Source organism: Rhinopithecus roxellana, chromosome 21 (genome assembly GCF_007565055.1).
Source record: "Rhinopithecus roxellana isolate Shanxi Qingling chromosome 21, ASM756505v1, whole genome shotgun sequence".
NCBI lineage: Eukaryota > Metazoa > Chordata > Mammalia > Primates > Cercopithecidae > Rhinopithecus > Rhinopithecus roxellana.
This window is the reverse complement of record NC_044569.1, coordinates 77,600,293-77,625,550: the sequence shown is the minus strand read 5'-3', so window position 1 is coordinate 77,625,550 and position 25,258 is coordinate 77,600,293. Positions and strand designations below refer to the sequence as shown.

The 25,258-nt window shown below is 37.3% G+C and overlaps 1 protein-coding gene across 2 annotated transcripts in view; it reads left to right on the top strand.

The window, feature by feature from the left end:
• The first annotated feature begins 1,943 nt into the window (after window positions 1-1,943).
• The window catches only part of DSC3 (desmocollin 3), a 48,475-nt gene continuing 25,160 nt past the window's right edge, over window positions 1,944-25,258 (top strand). For both annotated transcript variants that reach the window (XM_010380918.2, XM_030926159.1), the window contains exons 1-7: window positions 1,944-2,225; window positions 12,543-12,627; window positions 13,661-13,860; window positions 15,209-15,328; window positions 19,016-19,171; window positions 20,436-20,580; window positions 22,440-22,606. In XM_010380918.2, the coding sequence (XP_010379220.2) occupies window positions 2,157-2,225; window positions 12,543-12,627; window positions 13,661-13,860; window positions 15,209-15,328; window positions 19,016-19,171; window positions 20,436-20,580; window positions 22,440-22,606 (942 nt within the window). In that variant the 5' untranslated portion in view covers window positions 1,944-2,156. The remainder of the gene's footprint in view (window positions 2,226-12,542; window positions 12,628-13,660; window positions 13,861-15,208; window positions 15,329-19,015; window positions 19,172-20,435; window positions 20,581-22,439; window positions 22,607-25,258) is intronic.

The following is a 25,258-nucleotide window of genomic DNA, read 5'->3' as shown; positions in this document are numbered from 1 at the left end:
TAGTTAGAATAAAGAAAAACACTTCAAAGTCTTTTATTCCCTAGGTATTAAAGCCATATTACAGCACAAACGGGTTCATATGTGCAAATTCACCAAAAGTGACAATTCTGTAGCAGTAGTTACCCTTTTCACACATTGAATAGATAGTTCTCCACTTCTGTCAGGATGAAATTAAATTCCTCAGCATGGTTTGTCATGAGCCATCTTTCCAACCTAATTCCCAGCCACGGGAGTTCTTCATCTGACCAATCTGAACCAACCCCTTTCTGCTTTCTTAGCCTGGGGCACTCTCACAGGTCTCTCCAGAGCTTCTCATGTCCTGTTGATGTTGTGTTACCTTGGAGCATTCTCCTACCTTTTCCTTTTTCTTTGCTGGGCCTGTCTCAACATTTTGCTTCTTCAAAGCTTTCTCCAACTAAGTTAGATCATCTCCTCTAAAATGCCTTAACACCTCAACCCTTCACTCTAACAGTGAATTCAAAGTGGTGAGGGAGGGAGATCGGTGCTAGGGTCTCCTTTACTCATCTAAGTTCAAGAAAACCATTCTGCTTGGATTTCTGAGGGCTGGCTGGGGCTGGGCTGGAAGCTTTCCCTGAGGTCGTGCTGGAGGCACATGGAGGATGGGAGGTGAAAACGCTGGAGTGGAGAGAAGTTTGGAGAACTTTCTCTGAGACTGGAAGGGCTCTTCCATACAGAGACCTCCACTGATGGCTGCCTGGGAGATTGGCACTGGGAAGCTCAACTTAGAGTGTCTGAGCCCTTAAAACTGAGCCTCATGCATTTCAGGGAAGCCCCAGACTTCAGGGAGTACATGGCTTAGACGATGAGGAGTCTATTAGACTTGAACCAGAGTGAGATGAATGAAGCTCATACCACCCTTTCATGATTACTTGGCTGTCTGAAATTCCTGACCTCCAAACTTTTGAACGGACTTCGAGGAGTAGCATCACATGTCTGAGAGAGATTTCCTCCTGAATTCAGTAGGTGAGAGCTCTGGGTACATAAAAGTAAGTTTAGAGAGAAATAAGAGAATATCCCTAGTGTTACAAACGACATCTCTATGAAAAAGTGTAGCCTAGTAGGCTAGGAATGATTGCCTTTCGTCCCTTTCTGATTTGGAATTGTTTCCGACAGGAACTGGATTTTATGCATTTCCTTTCTTCCAGTCCCTCACACAAAGCTTGGCCGACTTTGGGTCCTGATAAATAGTCGTTGCATGATGTAGAATCTGTAAGCCTCATTTTAGAAGGTTTTGTGTGGTAGATATTCCTTCGACCACCTGAAAAATTTCATTTTGGTACCAGTAAGTAGTAAACCAATAATTTACATCTAAGAACAAAGTCGTTTTTAGAAGGTTCATATAAGTCCCCCAAACTGTCAGTTAATAGAGCGCTGAGTGTAATCACTCGTATTTTGGTTGCGTAAAAATGGTTAGATTCGAATTTCTTATATTTGGTTTTAATTTCTGACATGCCAAAACCTGTTTATTCATGCCATTTGGCATAAAGTCCTTCTGTCGTGTGTTTTGTCATGTTAGTCAAATCTGCAGAGAATACTGTACATATATTTTGCTTTAATCTGAAAACACTGGCAGAATTTGTTCAGACGTCGAAGGGCAGATCCGCTGATCCAATGAAAAGGGTGTTCCTGGCATCCAGCAGGGCCCCTGTCGAGGCAGGGATCCCTGCGGGCGGATTGGGATTCTGCATTGAGATGCACCGCGCAGCGCCGGCGATGGTGCCGCCCTGGGAAGATCTGGCCTGCCAGGGCCTCTCTGCGGGCCGGGCGGGGCGGCAGCGCCGCGGGGCAGACGAGGGGCGTGGGAGAGCTGGCAGAGGGTGCGCCAGAGACCGCTTTCCCGAGCGCGGACGCCCCGGTGGCTGCTGGGGAGCAGAGGGGCAGGCTCGGGCAGCTCCTCAGCTGCGCCGGCGATGATAAAACTTGAGAAATAACAAGGAGTGGCCTCTCCGCGTCCTCTGGGTCCAATCTGGTTTCAGAAGTGAAGTTGCTCCCGGGCAGGCAAGCCTGAGAGAGGCCAAAGACACTTAAAGACAAGCAGCGGCGAGAAAAGCACCTCCCGCGCCCCACACCTCAGCAGATCTCGCTCTCGGCACCCTCCTGGCGCCCGCGTTCTCCTGGCCCTGCCCTGCATCCCAATGGCAGCCGCTGGGCCCCGGCGCTCCGTGCGCGGAGCTGCCTGCCGGCAGCTGCTGCTGACCCTCGTGGTGAGCCAGACCTCGCCGGATAGGGCTGGGATGGGGACCGGGGTGGATCCGCTCTGGACGCTGCGCGGAGCTGGGGACAAAGCGGGCCGAAACGTGACCACTGCGGCTCAGATCAACGCTGCGGGTCTGGTAGCAGCCCCAAGTTCGGGCCTGCAGAAGTGAGGAGAGAAAACGCGTGCTTGCCGGTCGACTCTGGACTCAGCTTTTTGTTTTGAGACACCGAGTTCGATTGTTGGAATTCTGAGTCGCGCTCAGGCTTCGCTGCGCTCTGGCGGGCGCCGTCGCGGGTTGGGCAGGGGGTTGGGATTCACGCTCCTCCCCAGGTGGTGGAGCTGCTGGTGGTGGTGGTTGGACGGCGCCTTTGGGTGGAGAGGGAGGAAGAGAGCTTGTTGGTCAGTATTTTAGGATCCCTGAGAGCTCAAAGCACAGACGTGAAATGGGATTTAGGGGCTGCCCCCTCCCCCGCTCTGGGTCCCAGTTGACCTGGATGGGTTAGTTAGTGTGTGCAGCCGGGGCTGTGTCCCTGGGTCCCTTTGTGGGGCTGCCCCTGAGAAGCGAGTTTCTCGGTATCTCCCCTAAAGGGTATTCAGAAGCTCACGCAAGCGGTCCACCCCTGCCAGCCTCCCAGCCGGGGGCGTGATGTGCCCGGGGCGCGAAGGTGTGGGAAGCCTGGGCCAGAATGGGGGTTGGGGTCGTGTTGTGTATGGAGGATGCAGCCGAGGTGGGGAGACGGGTAGAGGGTGACAGTGGTGCGGGATGATGGATGCGGTGGGGTTGGGTCGTACTTGGAGGAGTGCGCGATCAGAGCACAACCTGGGGTTTCGAGTCTCCGGAAACCTGCCGCCCAGGACGAAATCCTCTAGGAGAGGAAGTTAGAGACAATGCTCTGAGAACACGGGAGACTTGAAGTGTTCGGAACTCTGGCGGCGCGGTTGCACGCGAAGCTTCAGGCTTCAACAGAGTTTCATTCCGCACGCTCAGAAAGGATCCGCGGACCCGCGACTTCCCCGCATCCACGGTTGTGCATGGGGTCCGATGGGAGCGAGGTGTATAGTATCCGCGTCGGCAGTGAGTCGAATCTGGTCTGGTAGATTCTTAGTGCTTCCCGGCCCTCCACCCTGGCAAGTGGGAGTGGGTCTAAGGGTTGTGCTCCCTTTAGGTCAGCGACATATGAATATGGGATTGGTAGTTATGATCTACGGTATGTTTATGCAGAAGGAATTGGACAAATAAGCGCATCTATTTGCCCGGGAACTGTTCCAACAAAGTATCTGAGCTTATGAAATGACTACAAATGCAAACTGCTTGCAAAATGTGTTCTTTTGTAACATATTTAAAAGGTTTTTCAGCTTTTCAGTTTACAAGCATGCATTTGGGGTTTTGTGTTTCCTTTACGAGGGGATTGAGGATGGGGAACGAAATTGCGGGTGCTGCTCTCAGATTTTCTCGCATTCGCTCATGGCTTCTGGAGGCCATAGAAGACCAGGAGATGTCCTGGCAAGGCATGGGTGGGGGTGTCGGGCTGTGGCAAGGAAGAAGGTGCGTGTAAATCTAAATGAAGGAAGCTCCAGCTTTGATCTAGGACATACTGGTTTAAGATTTTTTTAAAAAAATTATTCCATTGAGTTTAGATTAAATATCTGGAAACTTAAATATCCGAAAGTGTACATAAAATGACAATTGCTTTCATCTGCAATTGTCAATTTACAAACACTTGCAATTTCGGACCGAATGGGTAAATTAACACTTCTCTTGACCATCTCATGTCTGTATTTCCTTCCTTTTGACTCATGCGACTCTCAACTTTTCACTATAATATTAATGACATAGCATTTTAGAAACACTTTTCATTTTATAGAGACTTTAATGGGTATCTTTAAACCATTATTTATCTTTAAAACATTGTTTGTTCTAAGGAGACAGCTTTTCAAAGCAAGTCTTTAACAAGAATCTGAGACTTGTTAAATTTTAGTCTTCCCAGTAAGCAGCCCAACAGGTTGAGGAATTTTCCCACTCTGCACTTTTCCTGTATCTCCTTGCCACCCTGTGCCCCACCACACTCTAAAGTGTAAATACAATTTCTAATAATCACACGCAGAAAGAAAAAAATGAGAGGGGAATACTAAAAAAAGAAGTATATCAGAGCATCTCACTATTGTTAAGTTTTTGATTGCCTCAGAAAGTGTATTTTCTTCTTAATGTAACCAGAATTGTTAGAGATGGTGGAAACTAATTTTCATGAGATCAGTTGTCTTCTGCCTGTTACAAATAATACGATTCTTTTAAAAACATGTGTTGATACTGTTACCAAATCCACTTTAAGAATTTTGTCTCAAGCCTGTAATCCCAGCACTTTGGGAGGCTGAGACGGGCGGATCACGAGGTCAGGAGATCGAGACCATCCTGGCTAACACGGTGAAACCCCGTCTCCACTAAAAAATACAAAAAACTAGCCGGGCGAGGTAGCGGGCACCTGTAGTCCCAGCTACTCGGGAGGCTGAGGCAGGAGAATGGCATAAACCCGGGAGGCGGAGCTTGCAGTGAGCTGAGATCCGGCCACTGCACTCCACCCCGGGCGACAGAGCGAGACTCCGTCTCAAAAAAAAAAAAAAAAAAAAAAAAGAATTTTGTTATCTATTATACATTATAAATGGCACATACTTGGACACAGCTAATCCATCATTTCGTTGAATGGGCTCCTTTCCTAAAGGAGCTAAAATAGTTGAAACATTTGAAATAACTCCCCTCAAATCTGTACTTTTCCTCTTTGGAGGATATGAACTCTGCCTGCAGCCTATGTTGATAAATAGGCATCCAAATTTTTATATTTTATAGGGTTAATGTGAATAATGTGAGTCTGTACCAGAAAAACTTGTGTGATTGTTTTGCTCTGATAATAGTTGCTATATTCATCATTTTAAAATAAAAGGGAGTATAGTAATTTCTAAAGACTTTTCCATTCATTAAAAGAAGATTATGGCAAATAAAGGAAGTAGATGAAAACTAGTTTTAAAACTGCAAGCTTAAAAAAGTCAAAATTGTAGTATACATATATTTAGATTGATGCATTATCAGCTACCTTATTAAAAGGAGATTGTTGATGTTCCTATTGAGATACAGCTAGATACGGAAGCACGTTCTGAATAAATAAATGTAAACTCATGCACATTCTTTGGTCCTGTTGTAATTCCCATGTGGCAGTCCTGCTCCATAGATGGTATCTGTGGTGACCTGTAGTTAATCATACTTTCCATTGAAAGTATGATAGCTGGAATTCCCATCTTACAATGAGTTTGGGTAGAAACAACTTTATTATACTTATCTAAGTACTGAGAATGCAGAGCAGTAAATCTTGCAATTTACTTTTGAAGTGGTAAGAATTGGAAAGGTAATATTTCCATTCTGAAGAAGATTTATGGCCACAGGAGAGACGAAGAGTTAAAATTCTGTAATTATTGTGTTCAATCCAGAAGATCCTCTTCACATTTAAGACATGCCATAAATTTCCATTCTTTTTCTTCTTTCTCTACTGAAGCAGGGTGTCATTTTAGAAAGCCTACTTTGTGTATTTACTGTAAAATTAAACACTAGCATAAAAGTGAAACAACTGTAGATAACACCTTTAATTTTCATTCTCTCTTTGGCATTAAATTTTTCAATCAGGATTTAGTGATTTGTCTGATAAGCTTTCTATCATGCAATTAATACAATTTGCTTAGTACTGTAAAATGCAACAAACCAATTTATTTTGCTTAGGCTGCAGTAAGTAATACTTTACATTATCATTTTTAAGCTTTGTTTTTTATATTTTAATTTAAAATATGGGCACTCTTGTATACAGAAGTTATTTTTATTATAAAATAACTTTAAAGGTCATTAGTTCATCATCGTTAATACACTAGTGTCTTTACATTTTTTACTTTATTTTATTTTCAATAATGCAGCCAAACCTCACAAAAACATAATCTCAATTGAATTCATAGTTTCAAGAAATATACTATAACTGAAGTCTATATTGAATATTATCCCTTTCAAAAGTTGTATTAATGAATTAACTGTACATTCTTTCTAATAATGTCCTATGTGGCAATGAAAATGAATGAACTACTGCTATATAGTTAGGAACTTTGAAAATATTAGTGATGTTCCATTTCTTAACCTTGAATGTGAATACCCTAATGTTCATTTTATTATTTATTAAAACACACACGTATGCTATATGTAATCTTTGGTATTTATAATATATTTTAGGAAGAACATTTAAAAAAGGAAAGAAATGAGCAGCAGAGGGTATCAACTAAACCAAACTTCTTGAGTATAGAGAAACTCTGCTCAAATTGAGCAAGTAAAAACAGAAAAGGCATAGATAAAACAATATTAGGAATGAAAAGGAAGTACAGTTTTGGAGAGAACAAATGTTAAAAAGTAAAATAATATTAATAGATAATTCCAATTAATTTGAAAATACAGGCAAAACAGACAACTTCTTACAAAATACACATAACCAACATTGAGTTGAGCAGGTATACAAAATCTAAATAGATCTGTAACCATTAAATAAACTGAATTAGAAGCCAGATAGCTCCACACACACTTCTTTAGATCCACCCGGCCGGGGCTTATGACAAGTTAATTCTTTCAAAATTATATGGAACAGAGAGTCTGTACTTTATGTAAATTGTTTCAAACAACAGAAAAATACAGTACTCTTCTTAAATCATTTTATGAGGATTGTATGATGTTGAAAAATAGTAGCCTGATCTTACTTACAAATATGTGAAATGTTGAGATAAATTGAAAGCAAACCAATATATTTGTAAGCATAAATATATGATGTTCCTATAAGGCTTATCTCAGGAAAGGAAACATGGTTTCACATTAGAACATCTATTATTGTATTTTAACATAGTATCAACAGAGAAAATGTATCAACGGAGAAAAAGTAATTATTTCAGAAATAGTGGAAATAGTTCGTTTTAAAAGAATTCATATAATTCATAGTACACTCAGAATATAGAGAATGAACTTTTTTTTTTTTGAGATGGAGTATCACTCTGTCACCCAGGCTGGAGTGCAATGGCATGATCTTGACTCACTGCAACCTCTGCCTCCCAGGTTCAAGTGATTCTCCTGCCTCAGCTTCCTGAGTAGCTGGGATTACAGGCTCGCGCCACCACGCCCAGCTAATTTTTGTATTTTTAGTAGAGATGGGGTTTCACCATGTTAGTCAAGCTGGTCTCGAACTCCTGACCTCATGATCTGCCTGCCTCGGCCTTCCAGCATGCTGGGATTACAGGTGTGAGCCACTGCACCTGGCCAAGCGTGAACTCTCTTAATGTAATGAAACGTATCTAAGAAAAATGAATGAATGAATGAATGTTATAAGGAAAAAAGAAAAAGACTCATAATTAATGGCAAAATTATAAAAAATATTCTCTTTAAGTTAGAAACAAATTCATAATGGTCAGTATAGGTGTTTCTATTCAGCATTCCAGAAGAGGTCCTAACAAGCATATCAGATAAAAATTAGCAATAATGAAAGACTTGTAGGATTAAAAGAAAATAAACCTCATTGTCATTTTGCCAGCAACAGGATTAACTACATAGAAAATCCAACACTATCTATTGACAGATACTAGAACTAATAAAAGTAAGCAAGTTTCATGAATATAAGCTTAACATTTTTACATGATTGTATATATTATCAAGGGACAACTCAAAAATATGTTAAGAGGAATCCCATTCATGCAACAACAAATCAATGTGTCTAAGATAAATGTAACAAAAAATGTGAAAGACCTTTATAGCAAAAATTGCAAAGCTTTATTGAAAAGCAAACATAATTCGACTGAGCGCAGTGGCTCATGCCTGTAATCCCAGCACTTTGGGAGGCTAAGGCAGGCGGATCATGAGGTCAGGAGTTCGAGACCAGCCTGGCCAACATGAGGAAACCCCATCTCTACTAAAAATACAAAAATTAGCCGGGCATGGTGGTGCACGCCTGTAATCCCAGCTACTCAGGAGGCTGAGGCAGGAGAACTGCTGGAACCCCGGGGCAGATATTGTAGTGAGCCGAGATCATGCCACTGCACTTCAGCCTGGGAGACAGAGTGAGACTCCGTCTCAAAGCGGGGGGTGGGGGGCGGGAACAGCAAAAAGGAAACATAATTCATAAGTAATTGAGAATGAATCAGGTTGATGGATGGAAAGTCTCAAGAGCCCTAAATGTCAAATCCTCTTTAAATTAATATTTAAATGAAATGGAATGTCATCAACATCCTAAAAGAAATTTTTACAGAACTTGGGCAGCTGATCATAAAATTGTTTTGAAAGTCAAAGTCTAAAAAGAGCAAAAATACTACTTTAAAAAAGAAGATTGAGCAATGGGGACTTTGAAGTTTTTGAGTATCTGGTATACATAAAATTTTAATAAAGATGTGTCAAATAAAAAAACAAAATGAAGCACTCTGTTTATCAAAAGATTTCATAATAAAAGGTAAAAAGCAAACTATGTAAAGCTATAAGAAAAAAATAAATTTAAAAAATGCAAATTTAAGTGATTAGAGGAGAATAGACAATTTACAGAAAATAAATGGCAGATAAACACAAGAAAATACAGTCAATCTCACTAAAAATTAATAAAATGCAAATTAAAACAGCCGTTAGGTTGGCAACATGGAAGAAGTCATAAAATTATTTGTAAGGGAGGATATGGGAAATAGAGAGATTTAATATGCTGGGGGCATTAATAGAAATTGATATTAGTACTTTGGAGAGCAACTTGGCAATAGCTAATAAAATGGAAGATGCTCATGTATGCCACAGTAGTTTCCGCTGTAGGCAGTTCTGCTCACATAGCATCATTTGTAATAGAAGAAATGAAAAACAATCTAAATAACCATCAACAGAAGAATGACTAATAATAAACTGTGGTACATTTATGGAAAAATCTCAAATATACTGTTGGGTGAAAAAAGCAAATGGCAAAGGGATGCATATAAACACATACTCCCCAATACCAGCTTATATTTTATGGGCCCAAGCATATACTATATAATAAAAGTATAAAATCCTACTGAGGAAGTATAAATTCTAACTTCTGAAAAAACTATTCCCTGGAGAAGAGTTGGAAATATAATAGAGCATAAGACTTTAGCCACATCTGTAAATTTTAATTAAAAAATGGAGCAAAAATTGCAAAATATTTAGTTTTTTTTAAAGATCTAGATGGACACAGAACATTTATTATGTTCTAATTGATTTAAATATTTCAGTTAGCTGAAATATTTTGAAAAGAGAAGTGAATAAGTATATATTGGGGTTAACATTTTTTTGGGATTCCAAAATAGTGACTATAGAGTTACAATATATTTTAACCAATGGGTGGTTTGTTGAAGGAAACCATTTTTCATCCCAAGGTGGCAACTATATGCTTAAGGAAAATATTAAATTAAGCATATGTATTATTTTTTTAAAGGGCAAACAACTTATTACTTCATTGTCCCAGTTTGCAATCTGGTTAGGATTTTCTGAAAATGACTTCTTGGCTTATTATATCTAAATTAAACAGCATTGTTACATGTTGGCCCTATTTGTCCATATTTTTGAGATATTTTATTTATTCTGACTGATTCAAGTGAGGGTAAGGTGAATCTTTGAGAAGTACAATAATTTTAGATCACATATTAGAATCATTTTGATAATGTATATATTTGTATATAGATATATTTACAGTTGTGTTACTATGAGTTAAAATCTTTTAATTTGTGCAGAAATCCGTTTTATATTTGATTATATCAGAAATAAAATACTTCTTTGTGGTTATTATTCCATTTCATTGTGCTGAAATTACTTCTGTGAATTTATAAATTTGACAAGGCGTTTCACTACCAATTTGTAGAAGTAACTGGAAAGAGTCATTTTTCGATCAACATCAGTGCCCTTTTTTGTTTTAAACTGCATTATTGAGATATAATTTACGTTTGTAAAATTCACCTTTGTTAAGTGTACAATTCAGCGAATTTTAGTAAATTTGAAGAATGTGCAATCATTACTACAATCTGATTTTAGAAGTTTTTCATCACTTTAAAAATAAGCCTCATGCCCATTTACAAGCACTTCCCATGGAAATTTACTTTGTTCCTGCATATTTACCTATTGTGGACATTTTATGCAAATGAAATCATACAGTATGTGTTGTTTTGTGTCTAGTTTCTTTGACTGAGTATGTTTTGTAGGTTTATCCTTGTTGTAGCATGCATAGTACTTAACAAAGTAAATTTCGTTGTATGGATTGTTTTCACTTTTTGCCTGTTGTGAATAATGGTATGTACTGTGAATATTCATGACAAGTTTTTGTGTGGACATAGGTTTTTATTTCATTTAGGAAGAGTGGAATTGATGGATCATTTAAGTTTATGTTTAACTTTTTGAGAAATTGCAAAACTATTTTCCAAAGTGTCTGCATCACTTTACGTTTCCTCCAGCAATGTGTAGAGGTTTCAGTTTCTCGACATCCTCACCAATACTTGTTATTTTCTGTCTTATTTATTTTAGTTATCCTAGCAAGTAGGTATTGCATTGTGATTTAGATAACCATTTCCCTAAAACCTAATGATGTTGGGCATCTTTTCATCTACTTTTTGGCCATTTTAATATCTTTTTTGGGATAATACCTATTCCAATTCTTTGCCCATTTTTCTGTATTATTTATCTTTTTATTATTGAGTTGCAGGAATTCTTTAAATATTTTTGATACCAGTCCTTTATTGGTTTGAAACTATTTTCTTCTATCCCATGAGTTATATTTTTCACTTTTGTAAAGAAAGTGGTATTTTTCTGGAGAGCAGAAGTTTTTACTTTGAATAAGTATTATTTAACAACTTTTCTTTATCAACGTGTTTTTAGTGTTGTATATAATAAATCATTTCCTAACCCAACATCATAAACATTTGCTCTCAAGTTTACCTCTAAATAATTTATTTCTTACATTTATGTCTGTGGTTCATTTTGAGCTAATTTTCATGTATGGTATGAGGTAGGGGTTCAAATTCACTTTTTTTTTCAGGAAGATATCAAATCATTCCAACACCATTTGTTGAAAAGACTATTTATTTCTCTTGAAATTTCTGGAAGCTAACCATAAATGTAAGGCCTTATTTCTGGCATTTAAGTTCTATTCCATTCATCTATATATTTATTGTATTGCCAGTACCACTCTGTTTTGATTATTGTAGCTTTGTAGCAAGTTTTGAAATTGGTAAATATGTCTTTCCATTTTTTTTTTTTGGTTTTTCAATTTTATTTGGGTACCTTGTATTTCTATAAAGACTAATTTTCAATTTATTCAAAAAAGTTATCTGGGATTTTTATAGAGATTGTACTGAATCTGTAAATTAATTTTGGGAATGTGTATTCTGATCCATGAAGATGGGCTATCTCTCTATTTATCTAGGTCTTTAAAAATTTCCTTCAGCAATGTTTTATGGTTTTCAGTGTGTACTATTTTATTTCTTTGATGACATTTATTCCTAAGTATTTTATTTTTCTTAAAACTCTACAAATCAATTTTCTTGCTTAGTTTTCAAATTTTTCAATGCTAGTGTACAGGAATGCAGTCACATGTTCATCTTGTATCCAGTAGCCTTGCTGAACTCATTTATTTAGACAGGTTTTAGTGGATTCCTAGGATTTTCTGTCTACAAATTTATGTCATCTGTGAAGAGAAACAATTTTACCTTTTCCTTTCCAATTTGGATGCCTTTGATTTTATTTTCTTGTATAATTTTCCTGGCTAGAAGCTCCAGTATAATGTTAAATAGAAGTATGGTGAAACCCCATCCCTACTAAAACTATAAAAATTAGCTGCTCATGGTGGCGGGCGCCTGTAATCCCAGCTACTTGGGAGGCTGAGGCAGGAGAATTGCTTGAAGCCGGGAGGTGGAGGGTGCCGTGAGCTAAGAGTATGCCGTTGCACTCCAGCCTAGGTGATAGAGTGAGACTCAGTCACAAAAATAAATAAACAAATAAATAAAAATAAAAAAAGAAGTAGTTAGAGCAGAGCAGACATCATTTTCTTGTTCCTGATGCTAGAAGAAATAATTCAATCTTTCTCTTTTAAATATGAAGTTAGTTGTTGTTTGTCATAAATGAACTTTATCATATTGAGCAAGTTCCTTTCTATTCCTAGTTTGCTGGGGGTTTATTATAAATGGGTGTTGGACTTTGTCAGTTGCTTCTTTAATCACATCTATTTATATGATTATGTTTTTCTAATCTTTATTTTCTACTGTATTAATGTGACCTTTTAAATTCTAGATCTTCAGTCTTGCTGGTGAAGCCTGCAAAAAGGTGATACTTAATGTACCTTCTAAACTGGAGGCAGACAAAATAATTGGCAGAGGTGAGAAATTTTAAAAGTCTGTTTAAAGCCGAAATTTAGTTTACATAGGCTGGAAAGAGCATGATATAATACCTTTGCCTTTTGGAGGTAGCCTGAATCTACTAACAAGGGATGTCCCTCCAGGGAGTAAACCAGAAGTTATCATTCTGCTAAAAATGTGGAGATGAGAGAAATATGTCATCAGCCCTAAATATGTTTACTTTATTTTTTTGCTAAATGTTTCCACCTGTGACAGATTTGAATTAATGTGAAAACATGACTCATGGACTGAGCAAATGAATCCTTTGAGAGGTTGTTACTTATAGGAGTAGTAATTTATCCATTTGCTTTCTGTTAAGACAAATAGTTGAAGAATGGGATGAATGACAGTTACATTTCAATGTTTATATGCGTTTTATTACCCATTACTAGAGGCCAGAAATCCCAGGGAAGAAAGACTTAATGTAGAGTTTCAGTGTGGGGCCTTGGAAAGCTTGGAACACACAGAGTATCGTGGGCCTGCAGGGGAAATTGTGTACAGAAAAGTGCCAGTGGGAAGAAAAATTCGGAGATCAGATTTTTCTTATGTGACTCTTTACTAAACTCATACACTCCATTGCTCATTGGCTCATGACTTCTCACTAAATATAGGTGTATCTTAAACCCTCAGATTGTATTGTTAGGGCAACTCTTCTATATGTTTATTCAGGTGTGTTGGGGGCATGTAGCTAAGTTTTGTCATGATTATGACATGCCCAAATCTTTAACTGGAAGGTCATTTTCATAAGTCTATTAGAAGCATATAAAGGTTTAAAACTTTATTTAATAAAAGGTTTATTTAATAGAAATATACACTCGATAATTATTTTTTGACTGAAAGAAAATGATTATTTTTTAAGTAATGTAAAAAACAGGTTTAGATATCTGGTAAATGCAAAGCGGTTGGCTGATTTCATCCCACTTCATGGTTTTAAAAAAGATTATATAAATTATTGCAACACATTTTTTCTTCTCATGTGTTTCAACCTTATAACTTGGAAATTTTTACTTGCAGTTAATTTGGAAGAGTGCTTCAGATCTGCAGACCTCATCCAGTCAAGTGATCCTGATTTCAGAGTTCTAAGTGATGGGTCAGTGTACACAGCCAGGGCTGTTGTACTGTCTGATGAGAAAAGATCCTTTACCATATGGCTTTCTGACAAAAGGAAGCAGAAACAGAAAGAGGTTACCGTGCTGCTAGAACATCAGAAGAAGGTATTTAAAGTATATTAAATATTTTCAGGCATTTTTTTCATTAAAATACTCTCATTAAAAATTGCAAAGAGAAACAAAGATAAATAGGGTATTTTCCCCTTTTGTTTTCATTTTGTTTCCTTTCTTTTCACTTTGCTTCCATTTTCTTACCCTTTTCCTTCCCTTCCACTTTTTTACCCAGTCCCTTTCATTCCTTCCCTTTTCCTTCTCCTTTCCTTCCCCTTCTCTTTCCCCTTCCCTTTCTTCCCCCCCTGTCACCTTTCCTCTCTCCCTTTTTCTATCTTTCTCTCTACCTCTCACTCTCTTTGTCTCTCCCTCTCTCTCTTTCTTAACACTTGTTGAACTCCGGTTTTGGTTTTACTTTATTCAACCTAAATTATTTCTCCTCTGTGAGGGCTTCTTCCACCTCTAAATTCTAACTATTGTTTTTTGTGCACTGGTGTCGGTTTGATTATCCCTCTATTATAGAATTCAGAATTTTTTTAATGCAAAGCCTTGACAGTGAGGAATGCCATTATGAAAGTAGTCACAAAATGATGAAAGGTTTAGACTGGTTTATACCTAATCTGTGTTAACTGTATCAACAATAAAGCTAATTTAAGTTACAGCTTAGCACTTTGCTAAATGTTTAATGCAATTATTTATTCATTAATTTTCATGAAATAAAATATCTCCCTTGCTGCATCATGAAATGAGATGAACATCACTAAAAAGTCTAACAGAACTTTCTCCCGTGATAGAGACGCGCACTGTCCACACTGTTTGATATGGTAGCTCAATATTAATGGCTACTCTGCACTTGGCATGTGGCTAGTGCAACTGAAGGATAGAGCTTCTTATGTTATTTAATGCCAGTTAATTTAAATTTAAATAATCACATGACTTATGGTGGCTAAGGGCTACCATGTCGGACAGTGTAGATAGAGCACTGTGGCAGTGAAGGACATACATTTTCTTTCTCTGACCTAAGGGCATGAGGTTTTAACTAAAAGAACAGGTAAGTGCTATCTGGAGACTGTTGTAGAGAGAATGTGTTCTATATCTCTATTTGGGACAAAGCAAGAAGACCTAAGAATATAATGGTGATTTTCCTAACATGAAAGTATAGTCAGTGTTAGAATGGTGTACAAAAAGAAATTCTCTGTTTCTTGAAACCTATAAAATCTGGATATATTCTTTCTTACCCTTCTAATGCAGAAAGACTTTACTAACCGGTTTAGCTTCAGCATGGAAATGCCTGACACTGAACCTCTAAAGAAGGATTAGGTTTATGAGCTGTCTACTATTTTACACAAAATAGACTGTGATGCTTTTGTTTATTTATGTATTTGTTTTTCTCTAAATTCAGGTACTGAAGACAAGACACACTAGAGAAACTGTTCTCAGGCGTGCCAAGAGGAGATGGGCACCTATTCCTTGCTCTATGCAAGAGAATTCCTTGGGCCCTTTCCCTTTGTTTCTTCAACAAGTAGGTTTACATCTTTTCTGGTTAGGATTGCTTTAATTCTAAGAGTCTGTTTCATTGAGATTTAATACCTCTTTAAACATATAAAAATAAACAGATCTGATTAAAGATGTTCATGAGGCGTAACAAAAGTAAAATGAGAAATAAAATCACTAAAAACCTAATAATAGGTTTCCACTGAGAAAGGCTCTAAAGCCGTTGAATGATCTTTATTTGTTTATTCATTCATTTAGCAGAGAGTTACTGAGCACTTACTATATCCTGTGGGAGGTACTGCTCTAGGTCCTAAAGACAGAAGTAAATTTAGTCATGGCCCTTGCTCTCATGTGGTTTACTGGCCTCGTGAAGGAGACAAAAGTAGGATAATAATTACAACTTTTAGTGATGAGTGCTATGATTCTAGTATAGAGCTGTTTGGTGATTTGGTAACAAATGAGATGAACATTAAACCCTGAGGTAAGGTGGTAAAAAACAAGAGAAGGCTTAGAGAAGGAGACAACTGAGTTGAGTCCTGAAGAATGGAAAATTTTTCTGCAGGTGAATAACTGTAGAAGAAGAGGGAAGTACAGAAGTGAGAGCTCCTTAGAGGAGCTCTGGGTGGCTTAGGCTTCCAAGTTGTGATGGAATGGAGCAGGTAGATGAGGCTGAAGAAGGAGGTAGGGGGTCAAACCACTATGGACTATGTGCATTCTGCTAGTAAGTTTAACTTTATCTTAATAACAAGGAGAAATTCTTAAGCAGATTACTGACATGGTCAGGTTTACTTTTCTCATTAAGATCCAAATGGAACATGCACAACTGAAACCATTACTGAAGTAGGGCTATAGCCTTCTGCTTGCCTTTTTCCCCTTAAATTTCCAATAGTGTACTTGATATTTAATACTAATGGTGTAACCTCTGTACTCATTGTTATAGTTTTTAACTATCCTTCCACAGTCATTCACACTTACTTTTTATTCTACCCTAGTGCTAGACATTTGTTTATTCTCCATGAATATTATAACTTGAACACTGATGAAGCATATTAAGAAATGATTTCTAATTGCCAAAGCTGTGCCAATCATAGCTAGTTTTACCCTTTGCTTTGCAAAACCAGTCACCATCTTAGTCCTCATTTCCTTGACATATTTACATTTGACATGGTTGACCTTTCCCTTCTTTTGGAAATGTTTCTTTATTTGGCTCCTAGGACACCATTCATCTAGTTTTCCACTTACTTCGTTGATCACTCCTTAGTAGGTTTGGTTGGATCTTCCTCATCCATCCTCCCAGCCTGCTGTCCCAGTCTCTAAACTTTGGAGAGCTCCAGGGCTCAGTCAATGAATCTTATCTCTTGTTTCTTGATATTTACTCCCTCAGTGATCTCATCAGATCTCCTAACTCTAAGTACTATTTATACACTGAATACTTAAAACTTTGCATTTCCAGTCCAAACTATCTAACTGATATTAACATTTGGAAGTTTAATAAAGTTTCAAACTAAACTTATGGAAATAAAATGCTTGTTTTTTCTCCTAAAAACAGCCATCTCAATTAGCAGAGTTCAACCCTTCTAACTCTCTGGGCATTGAAGTCTGATTCATAAGATTTAAGCTGCAGAAAACATAGTTCTCTCTAAGTTCTTAACAGATAAGGATTTATTACCATTTATTAAAGAGTTTACAGAATTGTCCAGAGGGCTGAAGAAACAAACTTTAGGTTGAACTTTCAGGAACAAATCCTCAAGCTAGCTACACCACAGAATCTACAACCAAGGGACATATTGCCTTCTCCATGATAGAGAAGACATTATTTCAAGAACCAAAGGGCCACTGGCACAGTGAGGAAAACACCATAGCCATATTCCTCCTCATGCAACTTCAGAACAGTCTCTGAACTGTGCCAACCAGCATCAGTGAAAAGATTGATCTGTATCTTATTTTGTAACACAAAGTTGGCGAATATCTAGTAGTACATATGCTATTGCAGAAAAGGAAGGAAAGAAGGGAGGAAGGGAGGGAGGGAGGGAGTGAGGGAGGGAGGGAGGGATGGAGGAAAAGAGGGAGGAGGGAAGGAAGGAAAGAAGGAAGGAAGGAAAACAAACGCATCTGAACTGAGATGTTAGAAAAAAATAGCAGAAGTAGCAAAAATGAGACACCTGCCTACCTGAAAGAAGGAAAGAAAGAAAGAAAGAAAGAAAGAAAGAAAGAAAGAAATAAAGAAAGAAAGAAAGACAGAAAGGAAGAAATGTAAACTGTGATGCCAGCAAAAATAACAGAAGCAGCAAAAATGAGACACCTGCCTACCTCACTTTTGGCTTTCTAATCTTGTTCAAGCACATCTGACCATCCATGTTTAAATCCATAACTCTGGTTTCAAGAGATTCTGCAAAATTTGGGGATTTTGGTTTATTTTTGTTTGAACATTTCTAGCATCTGCACTATGAGAAGACACTGTAGAAGGAAAATGAAACAGATATTGAGCTTCAATTTAGCCTATATGTCTATTCTTCTCATAGTTATTTGATTTCTGTATTGTACATTATTGGCATAGGTACATTTTACTGAGATCCCAAATAATAGTGGCTTAAGCAAGACAGAAGTTTATTCCTTTCTTGTAAAAGTGTGATCTGGTAAAAAGGCTCTAATTTGAGAAAACACCAAGGACCCAGGTTTTTTTTACTTTTTAGCTTGGCTGTCCCTGCAGATTCCAGATGACTCACCTCTGTGTCCAACAGGGAGAAGACACTCTCTCACCTTCTAGAGCACAACTGGATTTTGCACATACTATTTTTGTTCGTACTCCCTTGACCCGACCTTTGCATGTGGCTCTAACTAATTGCAAGGGTGACTGAGAAATCCTTTCTTCTGGGCAACCCTGTGATCACTACAAATTCAAATACTAAGGAAGATGGGAAGAACAGATATTAAGAGATACTAGCACCCTCTGACATAGCGTCCTTAACTTCCATCTTTATACCACACATCCAACCCATCAGCAAATTCTGATGGCTGTACCTTTAAATTATGTCCAGAATCTAACCACTTCTCACCACCCCTATGGCTATCATGTTAGTCTAACTAACTACAGTCTCTTCTCTGGGTTTTTGCAGTAACTTCCTCAGTAGGTCTACCTGCTTTTTCCCTTACCCATCCAACCACATCTAGTCATGCTTGACAAAACAGCAGGTATTACCTTTAAGGATATAAATCAGATGATGTTACTCTTGTCTAAATTCTCCAGTGGTTTTCCATTTGACTCCAAGGATAAGCCAGCATCCTCGAATTCTCCAATGTGATGTGACCCCTATTACCTCACTACTTCTTTATCTGCTACTTCTTTTTTCCATGCTCTCTCTATTCCAATCACAGTGACTTTCTTGCTACTCCTTGAACATGCTAGGCAAAACCCCGGCCTGTTCCCTTGCACTTCCTATTTCCTCTGCCAGAAAGATCCTTCCCTGCTTATCTTCATAGCTTATTCTTTTAATTTTTGTCAGTTTTCTTCCTAAGGTACATTCCAATTGGGATGCCCTTCTTCATATGAGAATCCCTGTTTGCCTTACCCTTGCCAACAATGGTTATTATTGTTCTTTTCTACCTTTTCTAGTGAAATTATCTCTTTAAAATGAAAAGACAAATCAGCTGCATTTAAAAAAATTGTAACTGAATTTAGTTTTAATTGTTTTCATACTTTTTTTTCCACTTTTAGGTTGAATCTGATGCAGCACAGAACTATACTGTCTTCTACTCAATAAGTGGACGTGGAGTTGATCAAGAACCTTTAAATTTGTTTTATATAGAAAGAGACACTGGAAATCTATTTTGCACTCAGCCTGTGGATCGTGAAGAATATGATGTTTTTGATGTAGGACTTTTATTGATATGCCTGACTTTAAATTATTAAACTATGTTTCTTCTGATGCTTACTCCAGCTACTCTTTCCTGTCTCCTTGCACTCCCTTCTTAGAGGGTATCTTAGAATCAAGGGGAAATAGAATGTGCAACATTTTGGAATACTTGGTCAGCTCTTTGTCTCACCTGCTGTTAGGTAAGCCTGAAATGAAGCAAAGAGGGTCAATACTGGAACGTAAATTTCAATGTATTTAGATGTAAATGTCAGTAAATTTCCAAACAGTTGGTTTTGCTTATGAGATAATCTCTCTCTCTTTCTCACTGGTTACTGGCACCTTTTCCTCACTTCAAGGCATGTCTACAGTTGATTGGAAGAATCCTCTTTCTATACTGCTCTTACTTCCATTTTTGTCTTTCTTCCACACAGATGATTATTTGATCACATCTGAGAACTACATAAGAAAGTGAAAGTGGGAGACCAAACTCAAATAAGGGTTAATAAGCCATTATTTTGATATAGATGAGCTTATAGTCAATGGGAAATAACTCAGATAATTTTCAGTATAATATAGTATATGCTGGGAGGTCATGTGTCATTCCTGTGATTCTGATGGAATGATTATTAGAAAGAGAGATTCTGTTCCTACAAAAAGAGAGAAGAGATGCTGTGTAAACAAACATGACTGATGTCCCCCACGTGACATGCTTTGCATTTGCTTAGAAAATTTCAATTCAGTGTTGTAATCACATGTTGAGTAGAAATATATTCTATTTGACATTACATTGTCTTTAATCAGCAATGGGGAAATTAGTACATGTATTTCAGTCAGAAAACTTCTTACAAATATGTGGTCTATTGGGTAAAATAATAACAGCTCGGTAGTTACAAATTGGGCATTGCTGCTTTATTTAGATAATGTAGTAGGAATTTTTCCCATTGCAGTGAGTTTAATTGTTCTCTCCAGCATAATTTTCTGATTATAGAGAGAATTTATATTCACATTTAATTCCTCAGTCTAATGGACAGAGTCAGCCCCGACTTCGCTGTACTCTGACCTCGGTTTTACTTGCAGTAGCCATTTCCACCACATACTGGATGATCTTTGCAGTAGAGTGTTTCTCCATTTGGTGCTTTGATAATTAAAAACATAGTGAATACAAAAACTTCAAAGTAGTTTATTATTGAAAAGATTTGCAAAGCAGGTAGTAGAGAAAGCATCTTATTCTGTCTTGCCAGAATCTGATATTAATGGAACTTTCTTCTTGCTGTTTTGCAGTTGATTGCTTATGCGTCAACTGCAGATGGATATTCAGCAGATCTGCCTCTCCCACTACCCATCAGAGTAGAGGATGAAAATGACAACCACCCTGTTTTCACAGAAGCAATTTATAATTTTGAAGTTTCAGAAAGTAGTAGACTTGGTAAGTCTGCTTTTAAGAATAAAAAGAATCATTTTAAACATGTCTGTATATATTTTAAAAGACATTGAGCTTTTTATACTCAAGGCCAAATCAGCCTGAGATAATGTTGAACTAGTATCTACTTACCAGAAAACACTTAATCCCATCACTTTCAATCAATATGTGCCTTACCCAGATAGTACAGAAGTTTTTGTCATTGTCAATATGATACTAATTAACTGTAAAGGCAGCTAACAGTTATTCAAGCTTTGTATGATACTTAGTTTATATATTTTATTTCATTTCCTCATTATGTGAGTTTTTCATTATTCTTAACTCCAAGAGAGGACATGCAGGGTGGAACGAACAATACAACTAAAATCGGTATGGTTTTTTTTTGGGGGGGGGGGGGGGGCTTTTATTTAGGAAGGTGTTAAATGGTTTCCACTGAGGGTACAATTATTTTTATGTTCTTATTCATATTCTCTTCTTTTAAAACTACTACCTCACTACTTCCAATTGAGAATGAATACCAGAATAACTTCAGAGAAACTTACATCAAATGTTCTCCATTCTAAACACTTGCTCTTACCTGTGGAAAACTGAAGTATTTTAGTTTACCTGGCCCTTAAAATGTGGCGCTTATGATGGTTTCTGAGACTTGTAATATGGAGAATAACTACTCACAATAAAGTTAAAAGAAGGAGGATTCAGTCATAAAGGATGACTTTGCCAATTTGCTTTTTAAAGTTTCCAGTAGTTGCTTAGATCTTCACTGCAATATTATATCTGCTTTTTCCCTCCATGTTTTCCTTTGTTAACTTAATGTCATAGATGTTAACTTCTATGGTACAGTTTAAAAATTTTTAAAGAATTATTGGTTTGGAGTTTAGGAAATCTAGTTTTGTTTCTTTTTAAATAAATTTATTGTGTATACACTATTGTGTATAGTGAAGGTTTACAACATGATGTTATGGAATACACACAGATAATAAAATGGCCACTATAGCATAGAAAACATAGTTTATGATGTAGGATCTGTTACTAACTCACTGTGGAAACTCATGGAAGTCCCTCTGAGTTTTCTTATGTGTAAAAGGAGCTCATTACATTAGATGACCTATAATGTTTTTAGCCTCACAATTCTATGACATTACATTGACATTATATTGCCTTTAATTAATTAGCAATGGGGTATGCTTTCCCTTTTTCAAAAAGGGGTAATTGGTTTCAGGCTTTCTTGAGGATTCTGTTCTCTTCCATAGTAACAGAGAAAAATAAAGGACAAACACTCTGATGCGCAGCTTAACCCAAGGTACTTTAAGCACATTTTATCAGTAGGTTCAGATCAGTTGAGGCTGTGATACTAAACTGGTTTATTAGAACAAATCGAATCAGGAAGTAGCAAAAAGATTACAGAAAGGAGAGGCTGGACTACTAAAGGTAAATCGATCATCTATGTTATTACTGCATACCCCTAATCAATCTTGATTTAGCTATCAATCAAAAGTCCACTTTTTAAAAAATCTGATTATTAAGGACACATGGTTTATTCCTCCAGCTGGGTTTGTTATTGAAATATGTACAAATATGTATTCAAATTATTTTTGATTTCCATTTAACTAATTTCTTTAGTAATTTATGATCAAATGTGTTAAACTGTGAGCAAAACAAAAGTATACCTTCATTTTCAGCATCAGAGTGTTTTGTGTGATAAATTTGAAGTTATCTTCATCAGTCCTATCTAAAGATGAAATAATACTCTGGTAATAAATACATTTTAAATTAGGTTTCCACCATCATTATTAGCATTTTAAGAATTTTGAAAGTATATTTAGCAATTCTGAAAATTAAAGGCTCTTTTATTTTTTAATGTGTAGGTACTACAGTGGGGGTGGTTTGTGCCACAGACAGAGATGAACCGGACACAATGCATACGCGCCTGAAATACAGCATTTTGCAGCAGACACCAAGATCGCCTGGGCTGTTTTCTGTGCATCCCAGCACAGGTGTAATCACCACAGTCTCTCACTATTTGGACAGAGAGGTAGCTCACACACTCCGTAGAATTTCATTTCGCTGAGGATTAAGCTTCCCTCCCCCATTTATTATAACTTGCTATCCTGTGGATTAATAGTTTAATTTTATTTTAGGCATAAGACAGTAAGAATTCCTAACATTTTTTCTGTTTTTTAAAAAATATTATTTCTATTTCCTTATGTTAGAGTATCCGTAAGGACTAGAAATGCAGATCAATTGGCATTTAGAAGGGATGAGAAAAGAAAAAATTTCATTATAAATTCTTTTTTCTTATGTGTGGCTAGTTGGTTCCAATTCAGCAAAGGTCTCAATTTTCTTATAGGACAATCAGTTTTGCTTCTTCTATGAGTGTAGATCATGCCCTGATTTCTACTTTAATTATTATAGATATATATATATATATATATTTAGTGGGAAAAGGATTAGTTGAAATAAAATTGACAGATTATTAAAAATACGTAACACTTTTTTGGATGATAGTAATAGCATATTGTCATGTATCTAGCACTTTATATATTGAACTTCTTAATGCATACTTTTATTTGCCCTTTAGAATATTTTTGTTTGACTAGATAGGTGTTATATCCAATCGATAAAGGAAAAATGTGACAGAAACCTTGATGGACTTACTCAAGTCAGATTATTGCACTGAATCTTATCTTTAGTTTTTATTGTTCTATTTTGTCAGCAATCATGCGTTATTGACCAAGGCAGATGAATCAATTTTATATGCACAAAATAGCTTTATTGGAATAGTTCAATGTTTCTCACTACAACTGGAATACCTTATACAGAAGAGTCAATATCACTGGAGAACATAAGGAAGAAATCAACGGGGTTTGATGACAAAGAAACAGGAAGGGATGGTGGGAATCCCTGAGAAGTAGTACGAATGTTTTAATTATCGTTCTTTTTATTTTTTATGGGGCTGGAGCATTTTATGTTATAGATAAAATACATAAGGATAATAAGAAGTGGGAAAGTTTTAAGGAGAAAATCCAAATGTGCTTTTGTGTCTGCGGAGTATGTAGAGATGATGTGGTAATCAAGTGAATAATTGAAACTTTGCAAGTTAACAGATTTTAGTCATCACATTTTTTAAAATGAAGTTTAGAAAAATTAAATTTAGGGATCTACAACTTGTAAGATACAGTTTTAGGATTAAACCCATGTCTGCTACTTTCCTGATGAAGAAAAAATCTATGAGGATTTTGTGGGCAATAACCATGGAGCGTTGAGAGGAACAACATGAGAAGTAAAAATCGTGGGAGATTAAAAAAAATGAATTTAGAGGAAGATAAACAGAATATCAGGGATTCTTAAAGCATATGGGAATAGCGTTTTAAGTTGGGAATATTGGTTTCCTTTCTCTGTTTGTATTTTTTTTTTTGAGAGGGGTCTCGCTTTGTTGCCCAGGCTGAAGTGCAATGGCACAATCATGGTGCACTGCAATCTCTACCTCCTGGGCTCAAACAATCCTCCCACCTCAGCCTCCTGTGTAGCTGGGATTACAGGACACACCACCATGCTTGGCTTATTTTTTTATTGTTTGTGGAGACAGGATTTTGCCATGCTGCCCATGCTGGTCTAGACTCCTGTGCTTAAGCAATAAGCCTGCCTCAGCCTCCCAAAGTGTTGGAATTTACAGGCGTGAGCCATGGCCAAAATATTGATTTTCAGTGTGGAAGGGAGTTCAAGTAAAATAAAGACTGAGGGAAGAGATAGAAGGAAACAAAAAATGAAGAAAAATAAAAGAATAAAAACGTGACTAAAGAATGAATAGTAAGATAAAAGAAGAAGGCCACAAAGATGATTGTACCACAAATTAATGACTTCAATTCACTATCACCACACTATCTGCAAAATTTCATTGCCAAATCTAACAGCAACCTTAAGTCCCTGTCTGTTGAAACTCTCTCTTCCCTTAGATTTCTGGTCTTCCTCCTGCTTCTCTGATCTTTCCTTTCTAGTGGACTTTGCATAGTCTTCTTATTCCCTCCATGGTAGAAATGCTGTAGGTCCTTATATCCTAGGCTCTTCTCATCTGCAACCTCTCCTGAATTGAATAATCTGATTCCTGCCATAATTTCAACCATCATCTACATACTGATGACTTCTGGATAGACATTTCTGGCCATGATCTCTTTGGTACATATGAAGCCATATATCCAGGTGTCTTTTGGACTTTACTCCTTAGATTTCATTTTGGCACATAAGATTCAACATACGCAAAACAAAACTCAGTATTTCTACCCCTTTGCCAACCTCAGTAGTGTTTACTTCCTCGGAGAATTGTTCTCCTGAATTTCCTATATTGTTTGGTGGTGCCCCTGTCTTCCCATCTCTCCAAATGGGACCCCTGAAAATCATTTTCGATCCCTTCTTTCTGTCTTGATTTGTATGTAGAATTTACTGTTAAGTCCTACTCCATTTTAACTCCCAAGTAACTTTCCTGCCATCCTTTCTCTTTGTCCTCATTGCTACTGCCTCAGATATGGGATACCTGCCCTATTTATTTATTTGTTTGTTGTTTAGAGAAGAGATCTTGCTCTGTCACTCAGGCTTTAATGCTGTGGCATGTTCATAACTCACGGTTACCTCAAACTCCCACTCAAGGGTCCATCCACTTCAGCCTCTCAAGTAGCTTGGGAGTACAGAC